This window comes from Gastrolobium bilobum, unplaced genomic scaffold, assembly GCF_033153095.1.
Source record: "Gastrolobium bilobum isolate Gb01-03AN ecotype WA unplaced genomic scaffold, APGP_CSIRO_Gbil_v1 utg11941, whole genome shotgun sequence".
NCBI lineage: Eukaryota > Viridiplantae > Streptophyta > Magnoliopsida > Fabales > Fabaceae > Gastrolobium > Gastrolobium bilobum.
Window position 1 is genome coordinate 305,645 of NW_026898164.1, and position 19,444 is coordinate 325,088.

The window sequence follows — 19,444 nt, forward strand, 5'->3', positions numbered from 1 at the left end:
TCACGTTGAATTTTTTTTTCCTTTTGAAATAAAATAAAATATCCAATTGGATATATTCGATGCACATAGGAGTGAGGGTAAAAGAACAGTGTAGAATAGTAGAAAACCCTATTTTCCCACAAGGCTACCTTCTCAATTCCTTTGGTTTTTGATAACTCCTAGAATACTTGAAAGCGTAGGAATGCTATGGGCTTTTTGGCAAACCCTGTTTTTGTGATAACATTTTTTAGGAATTGACAGTTTTTTTTTTTATTTTAGGAAAAGGGACAGGAGATGAATTGGTTTGACCTAGTGTCAAGCAAAGAGAGTGACCAGAGGGGCTAAATTGAGAAAGGAGCTGTGTATTGGTCTTTAGGGCTTTTGTGGAAATGGAAATAGGTTGAAAATGACAGTGAGATTTGATTGATGCTGACATATAAAGCTAATGGGTAAAAAAGAAAGAAAGAAAGAGAGAGAGAGAATAACATGATTTTTTGCTGCTTCTCTCTCCTGTGTTGATTGACAACTCCTTTTTTGAAATGACTTGTTTGCCCTTTCTTGTCTCATTGGTCGTCTAACTTTAGTTTTGAGAGTGGAATCATCAAACCATAGTTGCATTTTTTGCTGCTAATCCCTAGATATCTGTGTGCAGATCATTATGATTTCAATGATGAAAATCATTGACTGCAAAGGGTTTCAATGAAACCACCTAGTAAAGAAGGCTTATACGATGCAACTCAAAAAATAATTAAGCTAAAGAATTATATTCCATATTATATTATTAGATTAATCTCTTTTTATATATTAAAATCAATTTATGTCCACTATTTAAGGAATAAAAAAAAGTATAATTATTTTCTTATAAAACTATTTTTTATATTATGAGGTATCAAAATTCATATCATCTTTTTTTTTAATAAGTGAAGAATCTCACGACTTATTATGTTTATGATATGAGAAATACTACCTCATATTATATGAGAAAAAAGAAATCTATAAAAAAAATCATAATAATGATGTCTATCTAAATTTGGGGGGAAAATTATATTTATAATTTTTTTTTCATACAAATTATATTAAGTATATGACTGGTTAGACTTCAACCAAAAGGGTGTGACCGGGTAGACATAATGTAGTTTGTAAACAATAAATTTGTAAATATAATCTTCTCTTAAACTTTACATGTTAAAATACTTTTATAAGACCCGACCCGTTCGATATTGAAGATATTCAGACCATGCTTATTTGCCCGAATCAAGTTGTTTTGATTGTCAATCATAGAATGTCACTTCCAATTATAGCATACAAAATTTGTTGGGAGAAAAACTTTGCAAAGCAATTTACTTTTTAAAGGTGAATTTTTCTTAGAATAAATCGCCTTGTGTTAAAATTTTATATGATCTGATTATATAAAATTTTTATGTTTATCTCTTTCTTTATTAAAGATAATTAAATCTCGTCTATTTAAAACATGTGAAAAGAGAAATAGATATAAAATATTTACATAACCAAGTCATATAAAATTTTAACATAAAGAGAATGTTGATATCTAACAACTAGCTCCATGAGAGATTAAAAGTTGCTAGTGGGGCATTCCATAAAATTAGAGAGTTGACCCTAATGTTGGCTTGAATTGTAAGATAAATCCATTTATATTTTGTGGGATCGAGGTTTATAAGGATAAAGTCTATACAAATATCATTGCCCTTTTGAAATGACAAATTTGACATGCAGATGATTTTACCCTACATAATTTTTTTTTTTTTTTTTTTGGGGGGGGTGGTTTACGGTATAGAACATCTTCTGAAGCAAAAAGAGCTGAGTAAATATGAGCTAATTTGACAAATGTGAAGATTTGCCTGTATTAGAATGAGTATAGTATAGTTCTTGCATTTGGATTTGGGTGTGTGCTTTCCCCGCATGATTTGAACTTTGTTATGCTAAAAACTTCATTGAAATCTTTTTGAAGGGAAGGTGGTAAAGGTGATGAAGCCCTTGTAATGAATATGTAAGAATAGGATCACCAAGCTCACTTGTTTCACGTAATTCATCTTACTCCATTCATATGAGTGTGAGCGGAAATGCACGTTCCATGCCAAAATTTGTTATGAAAGTGCTGCGATGATTAAAAGACTTGAATTCTATCAATTTAGATTTTTTAATAATATTCTCCCGTGATAACATAAGTTTGTTACAAAAAAATATAACATAAAAAGAAAAAAAGGTGAACCAAAAAGTAATAAAACAACACTTGAGAAATAAATTGTGATAAGGGCCGAGTGGAAGAAATTAAGCTACTTCGTTATAGAAAGGTAGATTCTTTATTTCCTACATTTTAGATGATTTTTTAATCTTTTTCCCGGTATTTATTTCTTCTTTATTTTTTTTCTCTTATTTTTTATTTTTATTTGAATTCATCAACTGCCCAATTAATTTGGGCTGGAGTTGATGTTGATGATAATTTTATTATTGGGTTCGTTTTTTTTGCGGTTACTGCAGATAAGTTATCTGCAGTAAGCCCAATATGATGTCGTTTTGGAACGGAAATCATGATGTTTTTATAATTTTAATTTATTTCAGGGTTATTATAGTCTTTATAATTATACTTTTTTAATGTTTCAATCCAAAACGACGTCGTTTTAGGAGTAAATGCAGATAACTTATTTGCAGTAATAATTTTCGGTTTATTATTATGTATAATTAAGTGTTATTTGGAGTTTATGCTAGCATTAAGAATTGGGTAAAGGATTTTTCCAGTAAATAGAGATAAGTTATCTCCAATGAACCCAAAACGATGTCATTTTGGACGAAAATCAAGGTGTTTTTGTAATTTTAATACATTGTAGGATTATATTAGTCTTTATCATTTTAATTTTTTAATCTTATACTCCAAAACGACGTCGTTTTAAGCTCACTCGAGACAATTTTATCTCCGGTGACTGGAGAAATACTTTTCCGTAGATTCTATAATAATGGGATCACTCAACTTGATCTTTATTTGAATGAGTCAGGGCTTATGGATTAAAAATAAATAAATTAATTGTTTAGTATCAGAATATGCATCAATTTTTAGATTTGGCAATGGTTTATGAATCATGATGCTTTATGTACTCCAAGAGCTACAGTAGTTTCAGAATCGGCTTCTAATATGGATTCGTCACATAAATTGCTTTTTGCTGCTTATAGTAAGATGATATTGAATTCTTTTTTTAAGTTTGTGAATGACTTTTTGTTGCTTTTGTGTTGGTGTTCTCAATAAGCATAGAAGTAATTTAGCTCCCTAAAAATGTTCAAGTTGTCATTTGCACGTTTGTTTAGACCATTTCAAATCCACTACTAGCCCCATTGGCATTAATGATTAATTGTTTAGTTTTATAGATTTATTGTTTTATTACAATTAATTGACTAGCTATAACTTGTGGGTAGTAAATGAAAAGAAATAGATGAATGTAAAATTATGGAATCAACATGTCCAAATATCATTGTTGAGGAAAATAAAGATGGAGCCGAAAACTGCTTGGTTTGGAAATTTAGAACCTTGGATTATAATATTTGTAATTGGTTGTTGGTCCTCCATAATAGTCTGGTGCGCTAATATGTATCACGATGGTATGCTTAACATAATGCACTTACCACCTCATGATGATGCACTTACCATTGTCTATCCATAATTCCATATACATCTAGCCACTGAAACAGTAAGGTAAATGCATTGATATTCAAAAAAATTCTGTCAAAATATACCTATTTTCTTGTAGTATTAAGGTGGGAGATATTTCATTAAATTACATTTATTTGCATAATTAACTTTAATGGGGGGAAAAACACAGAAGTATTCATTCATTCGATGTAGCTCATAGGTAATACAGTGTTTTGTATAATAGTTGTGTCATCAAAGTCAACCAGCTGCAGATCCACATGAAACATAGTTTTACAATTTAATACAAAGAATGCAACGCAAATCTAAGTAGTGTATATAAATTGCACGTGTTTGAATACAAATCCCAGGAGTCCTGAGACCACAATTGGACAAAATCTAAATAGTATTTTTTCAGACCTTTTTATCTTACACCAGTTTCACAATTGACCTTCCAGAAGTGATAATTTGAACCCACTAGTACATAGAGAAAACAAAAAAGCATATGAAATCAACATATTCACAAACTACCCCGTGGGATCTGGATACTTCTAGTATAGACATTCTTCTGTTTGTCATTTCTAGCTGTAAACAAATTTTAACTGAAGATGCATTTTCATTTTTCATGATAAACATGTGTAGTGTACTACTCCTTATGCAACAGGCAAAGATCATTGCAAGCTTCTGGCCACCGTGTCAAATCTCAAACATGATATAGCTTTATGATCTGATCTATCTTAGTACGACATACTGGGCAACCCCATTTCTTTGTTTTGACCTCGTTCAAGCAAGACATGCATCCAGCAACATGGCCACAGGGAATGCATGCCCCCTCTGCTGGAGCATCTAAACATATCACGCATGATGAACCACTTCCACCGGCATTTTGTTCTTCTTCTTTACGAAGCTTCTCAACAACTGCAGATGATATATCAACAGGGCTTAAATCAATTGAAGGATAATGAATGGGACCATCTATTGGAATATCATCAGCAATTGGAGGAGCCGATGGATTTAAATCCAGAACACTAGCAGTATGGCCAGCAGAGACATTGTCATGGCTTTGGACATCCTGACTATTGCCACTTAGGTCAGCTTCATGTACAGGTTCAATATCCATTGTCTTTGGATTTGGTGTACCCAGAAAACCATGCTTGCTTGCATTTTCTCCATTGCTTGAAGAGCTTGCTTCAAAGTTTGGCTGGGTATCAGGAACGGGTGGCCTCTCCTGAAGGGCATGCTGAATGGATGCATTGATAGCCATAGCCAACTCTGGGTCTTCAGCAGTTGGTGGTGCTGTGGGTGGAACTGTAGCCACATTATTATGCAAAAATGCTGGACTTGCCTGAAAAACCAGAAAATTAAAGATTCATGTAATGAGCAAGGGAGTCATGCATCAAAAATTTATTATCTGCAAACCTTTGTAAACATTTTCTGGGTTGCTAATGAACTAAGGTGAAATAAAAGAAAAATACCAGAACTATGTTTGTTTAATCATTTTGAAAAGCAACAATTACAAATTGGATACAAGAAAAATGTGCTTCTAGAAGATAAAGGAAATTAAAAAAAATGCGTAGGCATAAATTGGTACTGAAATCAAGGCCAACAGCCACAGGCTATAATAACTAAACAAACATTCTGATGGAAAGGGAATCAGAATATTTGCACCATTCTGATTAAAAAGCAGAGTGTGTTTGCATCATTCTTTGGTTTTCCGGAAAATCAGATCGAGATATCTTCCATAATTAAGTACCTTAACACTGCAATGACTTGTTAGATGTCAAGAAGCAAATCAAATTGTGATTTTCTATGAAAACATAAGATCCCTCCATGTTTCAGGATAACATTACTAGAGCACCAAATGCTGTGCAAACATAGTGCATGAGCTACTTGCAGAAATTTTAATTTCGCCACTCAATTATTTTTCTAAAAAGAAAAAGAAAAAATAAATCTAACTTCCTGACAATGGTTTTAATAATTATCAACAATGGAAAAACTATTTTGAGAAAAAAATACAAGTTACCCTCCCCTTTATGACGCAAACACAGTGAGAAATTAGGCCATTTGCTAATTTACGAGTTGGATTTAAACCCAAAATTTCAGCAGCATATCATTGACACTTTTGTATCAATTGTTTAATACAACTTTGTATTTGACCCTTCTGAGCTGCTTTTGGGCAAAATCTTTTTTGCAATTCCTGACTTATTCATTGAACTTTAATAAAGTCTACTTTCCATCTAGGTCAACCCCTTTGAAAGTCCAAACTCCCTTTAAGGTCAAGTCCTGTATTTGGACTGTAGTGCTTAATTGAATTAATACTAAGGACATGTTGTAGGTTTGTAGGCCATATAAGGTTCTTTCCCCTGATATGTATTATATGTGGTGCTTGCTCAAAATCGGTTCCTTGTATGCTCTTACAATGTTTCTCTTTGGAACTCTTTGTTCGCCATTTTTGGTGAATGTTAGGGCGTGTCCTAGATCCTTGTACCAATTTTTTGTGATTAGCTTTAAAGGTTTTACTAGAAGTAAAGAGCCTAGATTTTTGTGGCAAAGTGCAAACTACTGTACATATTGCTGCATATAGTTGGAGTGTAACTCTAATATCTTTAAGGAGGTTTCTATGGCACAACAACTGATTTGGGATAAGATTAGATATTTGGTTTAAAGCACATGATCTTTTTAAGGGGGTTTCCCCAACAGAGATGTTGAGGGATTTGGCAGCTTTGTATCATTGATGTTTTTGTTATTGCTCTTACATTAACGAGGATTTCTTATTCTCCAAATTCCTTGTAATTTCTTCTTTAAGGAAAAAAAATAAAATCAGTACCCCTCCTCAGGTATCAACATTTAAGTTACATACAGACAATTATTAAGCACAATATTCCAAAGAAAAACTCAAAAACAAAATACGGGAGAGATTCTACAGTGGCACTTTACGTAAAGCAAAACTTACAAACAAAATTACATCAGTGTACATAGCATTTGATATACCTGTGGAATTCCTTTGCAAGCATTAGAAAACCACATAAGTTGTTGCTTGTCATTCTGATTAGCAGGCCCAAGTTTAACGCGTGTTTCTGGAAAGAGGCAGAGAAAATTTTAACAGTGTCAAAACCAGTCAAGAAGGAAGGAAGCATTTCCTGTATGGAAAACCACGTTGTCAAACTCTCGAATTAACTCTAATGAGTTTGAGATCCTAGGACAAAAACTTACATTGCATGTAAACTCGTATTTTTTGTCAAACTCATTTGAGTTCAAGTAAACGTTGACATAAAACAGTGAACTCTAGATTTTACCAGTGGATTTAAGAGTTTGGATTTGCTCTTGGTTTGGGCCTTAAAAACACACAGCTTTTGTTGATTTTGTGGCTTACTTCAAATGAGTTGCCTCTGTTCTGCAATGTGTATTGTGTCTATTAAGTTGATTCTGTGTTTTTTTATCTTTTGGTTTTTTTGTTTTTTTTTGTTAAACTCTGGTCACTGGTTCGAATCCGGGAAATAGCCTATGCAAAGGTAAGGCTACATACAAGTATTGCCTTCATCCATACCCTCATCAAATGGGTTTAATGTAACTACAAAACTACAAAATACTGAAAGTCACTGCATTAGTATAATATAACAGTTGGGTCTAGTATTAAGATGTGTTTTTTATTTTGTTACTTTTGTTTGCTTGGTTGTGTTGAATATTGATTACAGATATGCCATTAAATTATGTTTGGGTACTAAGACATATTTTCTAAATGAATTTTTGAAGTATGTAAACTTTTACAAGTTTACAATTCAAGTTCACTAGACTCCATGAGTTTACCCAAACTCTGGAGTTTGACAACCTTGAGTAAATCACAGGCTGGGGGGATGGTGTAACTTGTGAGTACAGCGCAAAAGTCCACAATACATATTGAAGGACCATTATATTTCTGGCTCATGGAGAAAAGCAAGGTAGATTTCAATCTTCACTTAATGTCACAATTTTTTTAAAAAAAGCAGTGTACAGTTCAAATATTTGTTAAAAAATAAATAAAAATTATATGGTTAAAAAAAGGTATATATAAATAAAAATAATATAAATTGAGGTTTCTAAATTCCAACACCCCAAACCCAATACTTTTTCTCTAAACTTCCCTTATCTTTTGACGGGCATTTAAAGTTTGTTGATAAACATAATAACAAAACGGGAGTGGTTAAGGAGAGAGACAAGGAAGCGGTTGGACAGGGGGACAGCTGGCAGGCTTTGAATGGTGAGCATGATTTTGGGGTTACTGGGAAGGAAGGCAGAAAGGAGGGGGTATCGAAGAAGTACGGAATATTGGGAGTATTTGGGAACTTTACAGGAATTGGGTTATGTTCGTGTAGAGGAAGCTGGGTTGCTGTCTTTAGTATTTTTTTGTATTTCCTTTTAGTCACTGTTGCATTTGCTTTGTCATCGTTAGATTTCTGTAATTAGGGAAAATATTCTGTAATCATTACAATGCTTGGTTGAAGCATTGCCATAGAATTTTCTGATTCATCATGTTTCTCCACTCTTATCTCCACTAATTTTTCTCTTAAATACATACACGTATATCTACCACCTTCTATTGATATTAAAAACAAATATAAATACCAAAAAGTGATTGTGATAACGGATGGGTGAACAACACAGCAAAATGACAGACAGATAAAGAACAAGAATTTAGTATAGGAGATTACTGGTAGCAATATCAACAATTGACACTGACACATCGGATTGGTGAAACTTTGGTTCTTCTAAATTGGCCTTCCACAGAGCAATAATTGTACGTGGATGTGCATCCTGTTCATTTAATCATATGCTTTAAAAAGGACATTTAAATATAGATTATGATTGTGCAAGAATATCCAGCAAAAGAAAAGCACCAACTCAAATTTTGTCTTCATTTTAAGTGCAAACAGATACTAGTAATTTCAAGTATTTCAATATCCCTATTATAGTTTAATGTTTTGTCCGCATTCTAGTAAGTTAAAATGAGGTAGCAGTTCAAATAAAAATCACTCCCCACTAAACCTAAACTTGCGAGGGCGAGGGCAGGGCAGATGGAAATCCTTATACTCAGCCTTACCCTTACATTTTTTGCAAAGCAAAAGAGACTGTTTCCTGAATTTGAATCCGTGACCTTTCAGTCACCAAGGAACAACTTTACCAATGCTCTAGGCTTGTGCGCTATTTCCTTTTAATGAAACACAATTTAACTATTTTCTTTGTGTGTGTGAATTTGTGGAAGAATACTTAATTGACTATGGAATACCTGCAAAGTAGAATATATGGCAAGCTCCAACTTGAAAGGTCTGGCATTGGAACCAACTGGTAAAACAACCGCCCAACTGCAAAGAAAATTAATCAATAATGAGCATAATCACAGATTTTATATTAAAAGTTTCTCCCAAAAAAACACACACACTAATTTGCAAGTTGTGTGAGTGCAAGCCCAACCATGTAGCAATAAATCTAGAACAACTAGCCACAAAATAGAAAATTCAGAAGTGAACTGAGATGCTTCAACAATATGTCACATGATACTCACACTTTTCTTGATACCAACTGAGGAGCTACAACTTCTAGAAACCCAGGTCCATGAAACTCCCGCAGCCAACCAGAGAACAAGCATAGATGACTCTTCAAAACAATAATCATTATTTGAACATAGATGGTTCAGGTATCATGATAAAGAGAAGAAAGAGAAAACATTTCAGTTCATTCAACTTATATAGCAACAAAAGGAAATTACATTACAAAAGTTTAAATGTACCTCAAGTGCACGAACAACATTGCTGTGCCCTTTGGCCCTGGCAACCTCAAGAGCAGTTTGACAATCATCATTCAAGATCAGAGGATTGGCTGAAGAGTTGAGCAGTAAATCCCATATAAATAACATTCATTGGAGTTTCTAAGATTCAAATGAATGGAAATAGTCACATTTTTGCTGTTATATAGACACTTGATCATACCTCCATGCAAAAGAAGTAACTTAACCATACTTTCAAGGCCCCTTTTAGCTGCATGATGTAATGGAGTCCCGGCATGACGACCTAAACAATAGTTGAAAGTTGAAACCAATAGATGAAGCAAATGGAAAAATAAATAAAGTTCATTTTTCAATATCCACTACAATTCATGTTCAGAAAAATTAACGATATCAGCAGAGACAAGCAACCATCTCAACTAGGAATCTACAGGCTCGGTAAACGTCTAGAACTAGGCAACTCATGCTCCCAGATAGAATTATCTTACTTCATTATCAGATGATTTTGATTGCTACTTTTACTATTAAGTAATAATTTTTCCCAATGCCAATTACCCACAACATTCTTGTTTCTTAGAAATTATAATCATTCAATTCCAATCATAGCAATCAGCATCATTACCCAATACACAAATTAATCAAATCAGAAACCATAACAAACCAAAAGGAGACCAATACCAGGACGGTATGCATTGACATTGGCTCCAAGTTGTATCAAAGTTTTCGCAACATTATACAGCTCAGGATTCATGCAAGCAACAATCAAGGCTGTCTTTCCTTCTTTGTCCATCCACTGCATCAAAGATCAACAAAATCATCACAATCAACAACAAAATCCAAAGGATCGAAACCCAGAATCGTCATCCCCTTAACCACTACCACAATAATAATTATAATAAAAAAAAAATTCACATTTTTTCTGGAAATTTTGCCACAGTTCATTTACCTCTAGGCCAGCACCCTCTCTGTGAAGGGCTTTGATTCCTTCGCAGTTCCCATAACTGACTTGCTGGTAGAGCAACTCGCCTTTGGATTGCCCTTGCCCCATCGGATATACACAAATTCAGAAGCAAAATTGGATTTTTATTTAATTTTTTTTTTTTTTTTTGGAGGGGGGATTTATTTATTATAGATTTTGCAGGAATTCTGAAGTGGGTTTTCTGGTATTAGGGGAAGGAAAACTGGGTTTAGTTGAATAAAAAAAAATTCCAGGAAAATTTCGAACTTTCCTGGAAAACGTATCTGTTAGTACGAGGCAAAGATAGGGAGAAAACATTATATTGGAAAGTGAAGAATAATAATTATAATTGGGAATGTGAGGGGCTAAAATTGTAAATATGCAAGAAGATGCGGCAAATGATAATGACCTTTCTAATTCTAATGCAAAACAATCCGCGTTATTTATAACGATATCTTAACAAAGAAGCAATAGAACCATTTCTGTGAAGTCGCAGCTACAAAACACGCAAGGTTGAGTGTTTCTTGGAATATAATTTGAGTAAATACCCTTTTTTTTTTTAGTCCTGGCAATATTCACGAAATCTTTTTTAGTTCCTGGCAATTAAAAGGGTCAAAATGGTCCCTGAAATTACAAAAAAAGAGTTACGTTAGTCCTTTTGTCAACTCCACCGTGACGGCTCAACTAACGGTGTCCATGTGGCACGTTAGTGTGCTGACGCGGCTTGGACGGTTGACACGTTGGAACTACAAACGACGACGTTTTCTTCCAAATGGTACATGGCTTTCCAAAGTACCACACGACGTCGTTTTATGTTTGACAAAACTCAGCACCAACACTGGAAGTTACCGTAGAAAGTCGTTTTTATTTCACTAAGTTTTTACATATTATTGGAACCCCATTGTTGACCTCTGAAGCTTCGTTGAACGGTGAGGGTTGTCGAAGACGGTGGTTGCAGGTAAGACAATCGAGCGTGGACGGTGAAGGTTGTCGAAAGGCTGGTTCTCTGGTGGTTAAGGGAAGTTCGAGTGTTGGTGTTTTCTTACATGCATTAAGGTAAGTGTTTTGTTAGAAATTCTTCAATATTTGTGGTCCCCCTCACTACATGTTGTATATTCGCTAATGTGAAGCAGCTCTCTTGAACTGACCAGACGCCTGCCTAGTCGCTAACTGCTTTCCCTTACCCTTATCAGCAAACCTCCTGTCCTTCCAAGAAGTAGGAGCAGGAGTGGAACCACCTGTTCCCTTGCTGTCCTCAACCTTGGCCATCTTGGCCTTGCTTGCCACGCAAACATCATCGATGTCCTTACACTGCTGAACCAGTGTACCAAAGTCCCTCGAAGCAGCACCAGCAAGATGCTCAGCAATCACCTCACTAAGTCCCCTGCGGAACTTAGCTGCCAGAAACAACGGAGTAGGAGGAACCATCCGGAAGTGTGCAAACTTCACTAGCTCATTAAACTTAGCCAGGTACTCATCAACAGACATCGAGCCATGTACCAAACGATCAAACTCTCCCTGCTTCCTCTCCTGCGCATCATAGGGAAAGTATCGGCCCAGAAAACACTCCTCAAAAAATGGCCACGTCATGACACGGCCCTGCCTCTCAAAAGCACGAGAGGTGTGTGTCCACCACTCATGGGCATCGCCCTCCAGCATGTAAGTCGAGAACATCAGCTTCTGTGGGTCTGTACACTGCATAACCCGAAAGATCTTGTCCAGCGACTCTAGCCATCTCGCAACAGCAATAGGATCCAAAGACCCCTCAAACACAGGTGGCTTATGCTTCCTGAAAGCATTCAGCCGGCGATCAATCACATCACGATCCTCAGCAATCCCCACAAGGGGCTCCCCCGTCTCAGCGGCATGAGTAGCACTGCCGATGTAACTATGGCTCTCCTCCTGAACACTAGGTGGTGGCGGTGGCGGTGGTGGCGGTGGTGGTGGAGCATGGCCTACAGCAGGACCAGCCCTCATCTCCTCCAACATGACTCTCATCATCGTCATGTTCGCCATCCTGTTCGCCTCGAGGACTTCCTCAGTGGTCCTCCGATTCGCTTCACGAACCTCAGCTGCGGTTATCCGGTTCGCCTCGCGAACAGCTTCCATCATTGCCGCGTTGGCCAATCTAGTGGCCTCCTGATCGGCTAACCTAGCCGCCTGCATCTCAGCCAATGCAGTCAGGATAGGATCAGATTGATCCTCAGAAGTCTCCCGTGTTCTCCCGGACCTTACCATGACTCTGCACAAGTTACACAAATTATGAGTTGATCAGGCCCACGCAATGTGATCACATATACATCATCATAATAAAATTCGACGGAGTAAACACAAAGACAGACACAACCAAACAACCTAGCAATTGCAATACATACAGGCTTTTCCCTCGAACCATTGCTCTGATACCATAAATGTAACACCCCGTATATATCCGGTAATGTTATCATAATATCGTATTAAGCTGCGCTTAATTAAAATGCGGAATTACTTTTTCTTTTCAATTATGATGCCATTAACATTACCAACTTGCTTAATAATCAATTAATAAAACATCGCCTGTATGTAATTGCAATAAAACAACTAACTGAAATACCTCATAACATAGATAATAAAAGTGTGGCTCTAGTCACGGAACTACAACAACGTAGACCGGACCATCTAATAGTTTAAACAACTCCAAATCAAAAGCACTAACATAAAGTGTCATGGACAATCCCCATGCTCACTCAAATAAGGCAACATGCCCAACATCAGTCTCAACAACAACATATCATAAACAGCGGAAAAACATAAACAGCATCCAAATCCAGTCATGCTAACATAAAGCAGTAAAACATATGCCGCCTGAGGCATCAGTACCCATACTACCTGATCCTGAAATAAGCATTCCCCAACGTGGGGTAAGATCTCTAATCTAGAAATCTCAGTAAGTCAGTGAGTCCTCAAGGATCTTCCACCCCAAGCTCACTTACATGTGCAATATAAGTTCAAAAACCGTTTATCATTTATCATTTCTAAAACAATGCAATGTAGCAGATAATCATGCCATGTGTGTCAATACTAATCTACTGGCCAGAGACAGTGCAGGTATACGTCTATCACCTACACATTGTGCAAGTACCACTTGCATTCACCCCGGTACACCGTCTTGTATGGCGCTACATACTCAGGCTTCCCGTCAAGATGAAACAACACATGCATATTAAAAGCCATTACATGTAAAGTTCAATCAACATATCAAATATCCAAAAGCATGTACACAGCATGCATAAACCATACCCCCATGGGACATGGTGGAACCACAACATGGCTAAACCGAGGACACGAAAGCTTACCTTGCAAGCTAACTCCAAAAGCCAAGAGTCCACAGCTCAAAGTCCAAACACAGCAGATTCACAATCTGTCATGGACCAACAATACATCAACAACATGCACCACAAGCATACAATATTAAGACAACGCCTTTTCATTACGTTTCCAAGTATTAAAGCTTCTAACAAAGCCACAAGCCCTTAATCCCATGATTCTGGCTTAATCCATTAAATACAGAAGTTCAACTTCATCAAACTAGGGTCCATAAACCCCAAATAGCCTACTGTACACACAGTACAGCTGCTGTTCTGCGAAATCCCAGAATATCCGGATATCTCGCTGTCCATATCCGGATATGCAATATCCGGATATACAGATTCACATATCCGGATATCCAATATCCGGATATCCCAAAACCACGTATCCGGATATCCAATATCCGGATATCAGTTCGACAAATATCCGGATATCTCACGACAGAATGCAGTTTCTGCATTTTCGTGAAGATATCCCAAAAAGGTTCCCTTTTTACCGATTTTAATCACCTAATCATGCATTTCTAGATGTGTTAAGCCTCACCCAACAACAAGTTATCATCTTTTAACCTTAACATGCATGAAGCTTTCATTTTTAAGATTTAAACTCATGATTAAAGGTTGGTATACATACCAAAGCTCAAAACTCAGAAGTAAAGGCTCTTGGAGCTCCACACTCTGCCTCTCCAAGTCTGACTTGAAGGGTACACGAAAATGCTACCAAAGCTTGGCCCTTTCCACACAAAGGAAGCTCCTTGGAGCTTCACAAGCCAAGAGCAAGACTCTCACCACCTCAACTCAAGAGGACAGCCCCTCCAACACTCACAAACAGCAACCCCAACACAGAACAGGGTCAACAACACAACCCCAAAGCTACTTTCACCCCACACCAAGTGTTTAGGAGAAGGATTTGTGAAGGAAGTTGCCTCAAAGCTCAAGAAATGGAAGAGGAACACAATGGAACAGTACTCAGCAGTTGGCCAGCCCCAAGACTCACGTAGAGAATGTGTTATGGCCTAGGGTTTTGTGCTAACAAGCCTATATATAGCCATTTAACATAAAACACACAGTATTAACTTTAATTTCTACGCTTAACATTTTAATCCCAAACTTTGAATTATGAAACTACATAATTTTCTAAGATTTATCATATTTTTCTTATAATTTTCTAAGCACTTTTCCGGTATGCGCTTTTCCAAGCCAGTACCGGTTTTCAGCACCAGTTCTCATTATCTGGACTTGAAACTCGTTTTACAAGTCCTACATATTATTCTAGTAATTATCATGCACTTACATTAATTTTCTGCGATACTTTTTTGGCGCACATTTATATCGACTAGCAGAACCGGTATCTGCACTTTTCTTCCGAAAAACGACTTTCAGCATTCTTAATCACTTATTACGATTATTAAGCCTCATAAATAATTATTAGGGTCAATTATGGAATCATTTCCTATTTTCTCGTAATTTATTAATTAAATTCCTTAATTAACGGTGCAGGTTCTTACAGTTAAGGCTGCATTAAGTAATGAGAATTTCATAGAAATATATTTTGATCATTTCATTTCCATCCCTGATATTATTGCACCTGCACCTGTGGAAGGCAGTGATGAGGATGAGAGTGGCAGTGATGGTGATGATGATGATAGTGGAGATGGTGATGGGTTTTCTACTGACTCAGATGATAGTGTGGAGGATGAGCCATATAAACCTCCTCCACCTATGTATGATACAGAAACAGAGAGTGAAGAGGAGCACAAGGGGAAGGGTAAAGCTGCTGGACAAAAAAAGCAAAACAAGAAGAAAAAAAAGGAGGTTGAAGATGTGGCAGGGGAAGATACAATGGAAGAGGAGGAGAAGTCAATGTCTTTCGAGGAGGGTGGGTATGGGTATAACTCTGAAGAGTTGAACACGCCTCCTTCAAGTGGTGCTGAGGAGGATGAAAAGGTTGTCAATCCAAAGTTTAATGTGGATGAGGAGTTTGGGCATGTACACTTAGAGCTGGGGATGGAGGCAGTAGATGAAATCCCATTAAGTCAAGGAGGCCTTCAACAGTTGGTAGTTCTCAGCCACATGAAGGCAATTTGAGAGGAGGCAGCCCACCTCCTTCAAATCCAGAAGAAGCAAATGTAGTGTTGACTGAAGAGACAATGAAGGCAGCAAGCAGTGGCACACAAATCAGATTTTTGCTTCATGACAACACCTGGTTTCAGGCTACCAAGGTCATCCTCAAGAAAATGAGCTGCTGATGAAGAAGAGCAAGGGAGTAGTGCATGAGCCAACTGACAAGGAGTGGATATAATGTGATTTTTTTTGTAAATTATGGCCATATATTTTTGGAGGCCTTATACAGTTATAATGTATTTTTTTTTTTTATGCATGGCCATATTGTATTTATAGGCCTCACTTTTGATTCCTATCAGTTGGATTTTATTTGTAATGCACTACTGGTTTCTAGTTCTAGGAAGACAATTATGTGTAACTGGTTATATTCTGGACATGCATGTTATGTGGCAAGGTTGATGAATGTGATAATTTCATGTCCATTTTATGTTTTTATCATTTAGCTGTCATATTTTCTGGTTACTGATTTGTGCAGGTTTGTGCTGGCCATATTTTCTGGTTATTGGTTGATGAATGTTGCAGGTTGCTGAATGTTGCAGCTATTATGTAGCAGGGTTGATGCATGTCATAAGTTCATGTCCATTTTATGTTTTTTAACTGAGTTAGCTTGTTGTTGGTCATTTAGCTGCCATATTTGCATTCTGGTGCAGGTTTGTGCTGTGTTACTGGCAAGACAAATCATGCCCAATTTTCAGGTTGCAGGGACCAATTAGGACCCTGACAATCATTGTCAAGGACCAATTTGGACCCCTACATACTGCATTTCTGATGTCATGCACTTCTATTTTGTTGATCTGGACTGCATAAAAGCATATAAGTCAGGGACAGCAAGTATATCTGATGTAATGCACTACTGTTTTTTTAAAATGAGTGCTGCATTTTGTTGATTTGGACATCAACAACTCATGTCCTATAATTCTGGAATCAGGGACCAATAAGTGCCCCGTGCACTTTGTCAGGGACCAAAACGACCCTCGAGTAACATTGCCAGGGACCTAAATGGTCCTCGTGTTTTGCAATCAGTAACAAAATATGCATAACAGTACGCAACTTCTGTATCAGCAATGTCATGAGTTATGCGTCTATATCAGTAGCAATCTATATCTGTTTGTGATATAATGTAGCAATCTTTTATCCTTCAATCGATGCCTAACTATGCAATAGTCCATATTAAAAGAAACTTAGCATCCAGTACAACATTTGACCAAGACACAAATATATAATGCCATAATATATAGAGGAATACATTCAAGGCTTTTTTATAATAGGCCATATGATAATACACACAAACAGATTCGAACTAACACATAATTTGTATAACAACAAGAAGGAGTACTCATTACAATTCACTGAAGGAAAAATACATTTGGGTCACTTGTTTTCACTTTTACCACACTAACAACAAACATACAGATCATGATCACACCAACACAAGCACCTAAGACCCTAGCTGACCTATCAACTGTCCTAATTTTTTTGTCCATCCTATCTAACTCCTCCACCATCTTCAGGTATACATCATTCAGTTTTCTTTCCTGCTGATGAAGCTTCATTCCTTACTCAGTAATCTTCACATCTTGCTCTCTCATCATCATCTCCACATACTTCAACTTGAAGTTCATTTCAGCAACATCCAACTCCACAGTGTGAATTCTTGCTTCTTCCAGCTCCATGGGTTCATTACACATGTCATCTACCCATCTAAAAAAATCACAATAGGGCTTCTTCTTCTGCAAAAAAAAAAAAAAAAACCACGGTTAGCAAGTGTTCCAACTCAATAAAAGGGGCAGAATACAAATTCATACCTTGAAATTAGGACAGCCAAGGAAAGCTCTGTTTGGGTTCCTCTCAGTTTTGGAGGTATAAACAATACTTTGTCTCCCACATTTGCACCTCCGACCGGCGATCCTTGTCATTGTTCTTCCCCCCATTGATTCACTCCCACTTGATCCCCCATGCCAAAAGAAACACTCATCTTCTCCCACGCCCACCAAATCTGGTTGATGGGTTTTTACTGTCGTCGAGTTTCAATCATCAAAGTGCAGACATTTTGGGGGCGTATTGCTGTTTAGGGATTTGCTCATCAATTTGGGGGATTTTTTTCCGGTTTAGGGTTCGATTGAAGGAATTTGGGTTTTTTTCATAACTGGGGTTCATTGTCAGAACAGCAAACGACGTCGTCCTATCCATTACACACATTGCAACCCATTTTGAAGAAAACGTCGTCGTTTGCTCTTCCACGGTGGCAGGCGTCCAGGCCGCGTCAACACACTAACGTGCCACATGGGCACCGTTAGTTGGGCCGTCACGGTGGAGTTGACAGAAGGACTAACGTGGCCCTTTTTTTTGTAATTTCAGGGATCATTTTGGTCCTTTTTAATTGCCAGGGACTAAAAAGGATTTCGTGGATATTGCCAGGGACCAAAAATGGTGTTTACTCATATAATTTTATCTTTATATATATATATATATATATATGGGTTAACATTTCTGCAGCTGTGCGTGCAGCAATTAAATACTTGCCATATATATACTTGAAAGGATTAAATGCAAGGAATTGTAACCATACAAATGATGAAAACATTAAATATAGGGAATCATAACCATACATCTATCGTTGCTGTATGTAAAGCGGCTGCAGAAATGATTTTACCATATATATAGGCTTTAATGTTTCTAAAGTGAATATAGATAAGTTATCTACATTCGCTCCCAAAATGACGTCGTTTTGGGTTGAAAAATTAAAAAATTATAATGAAAAAGACTATTATAACCCTGAAATAAATTATAATTACAAAAATATCTTGATTTCTGCCTCAAAACGACGTCGTTTTGGGCTCACTGTAGATAAGTTATCTACATTGACTGCAAAAAAAAAGCGAACGCATATATATATATATAAAATATATGTGGGGTTATCGATTCTCAAGCTGCGTAAGATAATTTTATCTCCAGCTACTAAATCATAACTGTACAAAGATGGATCAATGGTGATAAAGGAAGAGAGAGAAAAAGGAAATCATAACTATTCAAAGGTGAATCAATTAATATAAGGAAATAAATAAATAAAACGACGTAGTTTTGAGATAGCCAGAGATAAACTTATCTCAAGCTGCTTGAGAAATGTTTTTCCCTATATATATATATATATATATATATATATATATATATATTTATATATAAATAAGGTAAGATCATTTGACAACAGTGTCAAATTTGAAGTTTGACACCTCATCTGAGAGCCATTAGATCAAAAAAGATCAAAGGTGTCACATGCTTATAAATCAGAGTCGTTAATCTTTTTTGATCTAATGGCTCTCAGATGAAGTGTCAAATTTAAAATTTGACACTAGAGTCAAAGGATCCTACCCCATATATATATACATATATATATATATATATATATATATATATATGAGTTTTATAAGAGTTATGTTGTAGGAAAAGTGATTGTGTAATGTTATAGAGATTCGTTTTGCGTGCCGTAGTTTTTTCTTTTTCTTCAAAAAATGTGGGCCCCACAAAATGTTGTGTGTGTAGGAAAGTTTGTTGTGTCATATTAAATGACAAATGCAAACCCCTATATATATGTATATATTACTTGGGAAAAACACTTCTTATGTTGCATAAGAACTGTTTTC

General features: G+C 36.4%; 1 protein-coding gene across 1 annotated transcript; it reads right to left on the reverse strand.

Annotated features, from left to right (window-relative positions):
- Positions 1-3,873: 3,873 nt before the first annotated feature.
- Positions 3,874-10,628, reverse strand: LOC133313432 (putative E3 ubiquitin-protein ligase XBAT35). The gene is made up of 9 exons (XM_061514807.1): positions 10,321-10,628; positions 10,053-10,167; positions 9,580-9,660; positions 9,381-9,469; positions 9,156-9,247; positions 8,880-8,955; positions 8,305-8,407; positions 6,582-6,693; positions 3,874-4,956 (listed from the first exon to the last, which is right to left on the reverse strand). Exons 1-9 carry the CDS (start codon positions 10,420-10,422, stop codon positions 4,320-4,322), a joined length of 1,407 nt encoding a protein of 468 aa, XP_061370791.1. The 5' UTR covers positions 10,423-10,628; the 3' UTR covers positions 3,874-4,319.
- Between the last annotated feature and the right edge of the window lie 8,816 nt (positions 10,629-19,444).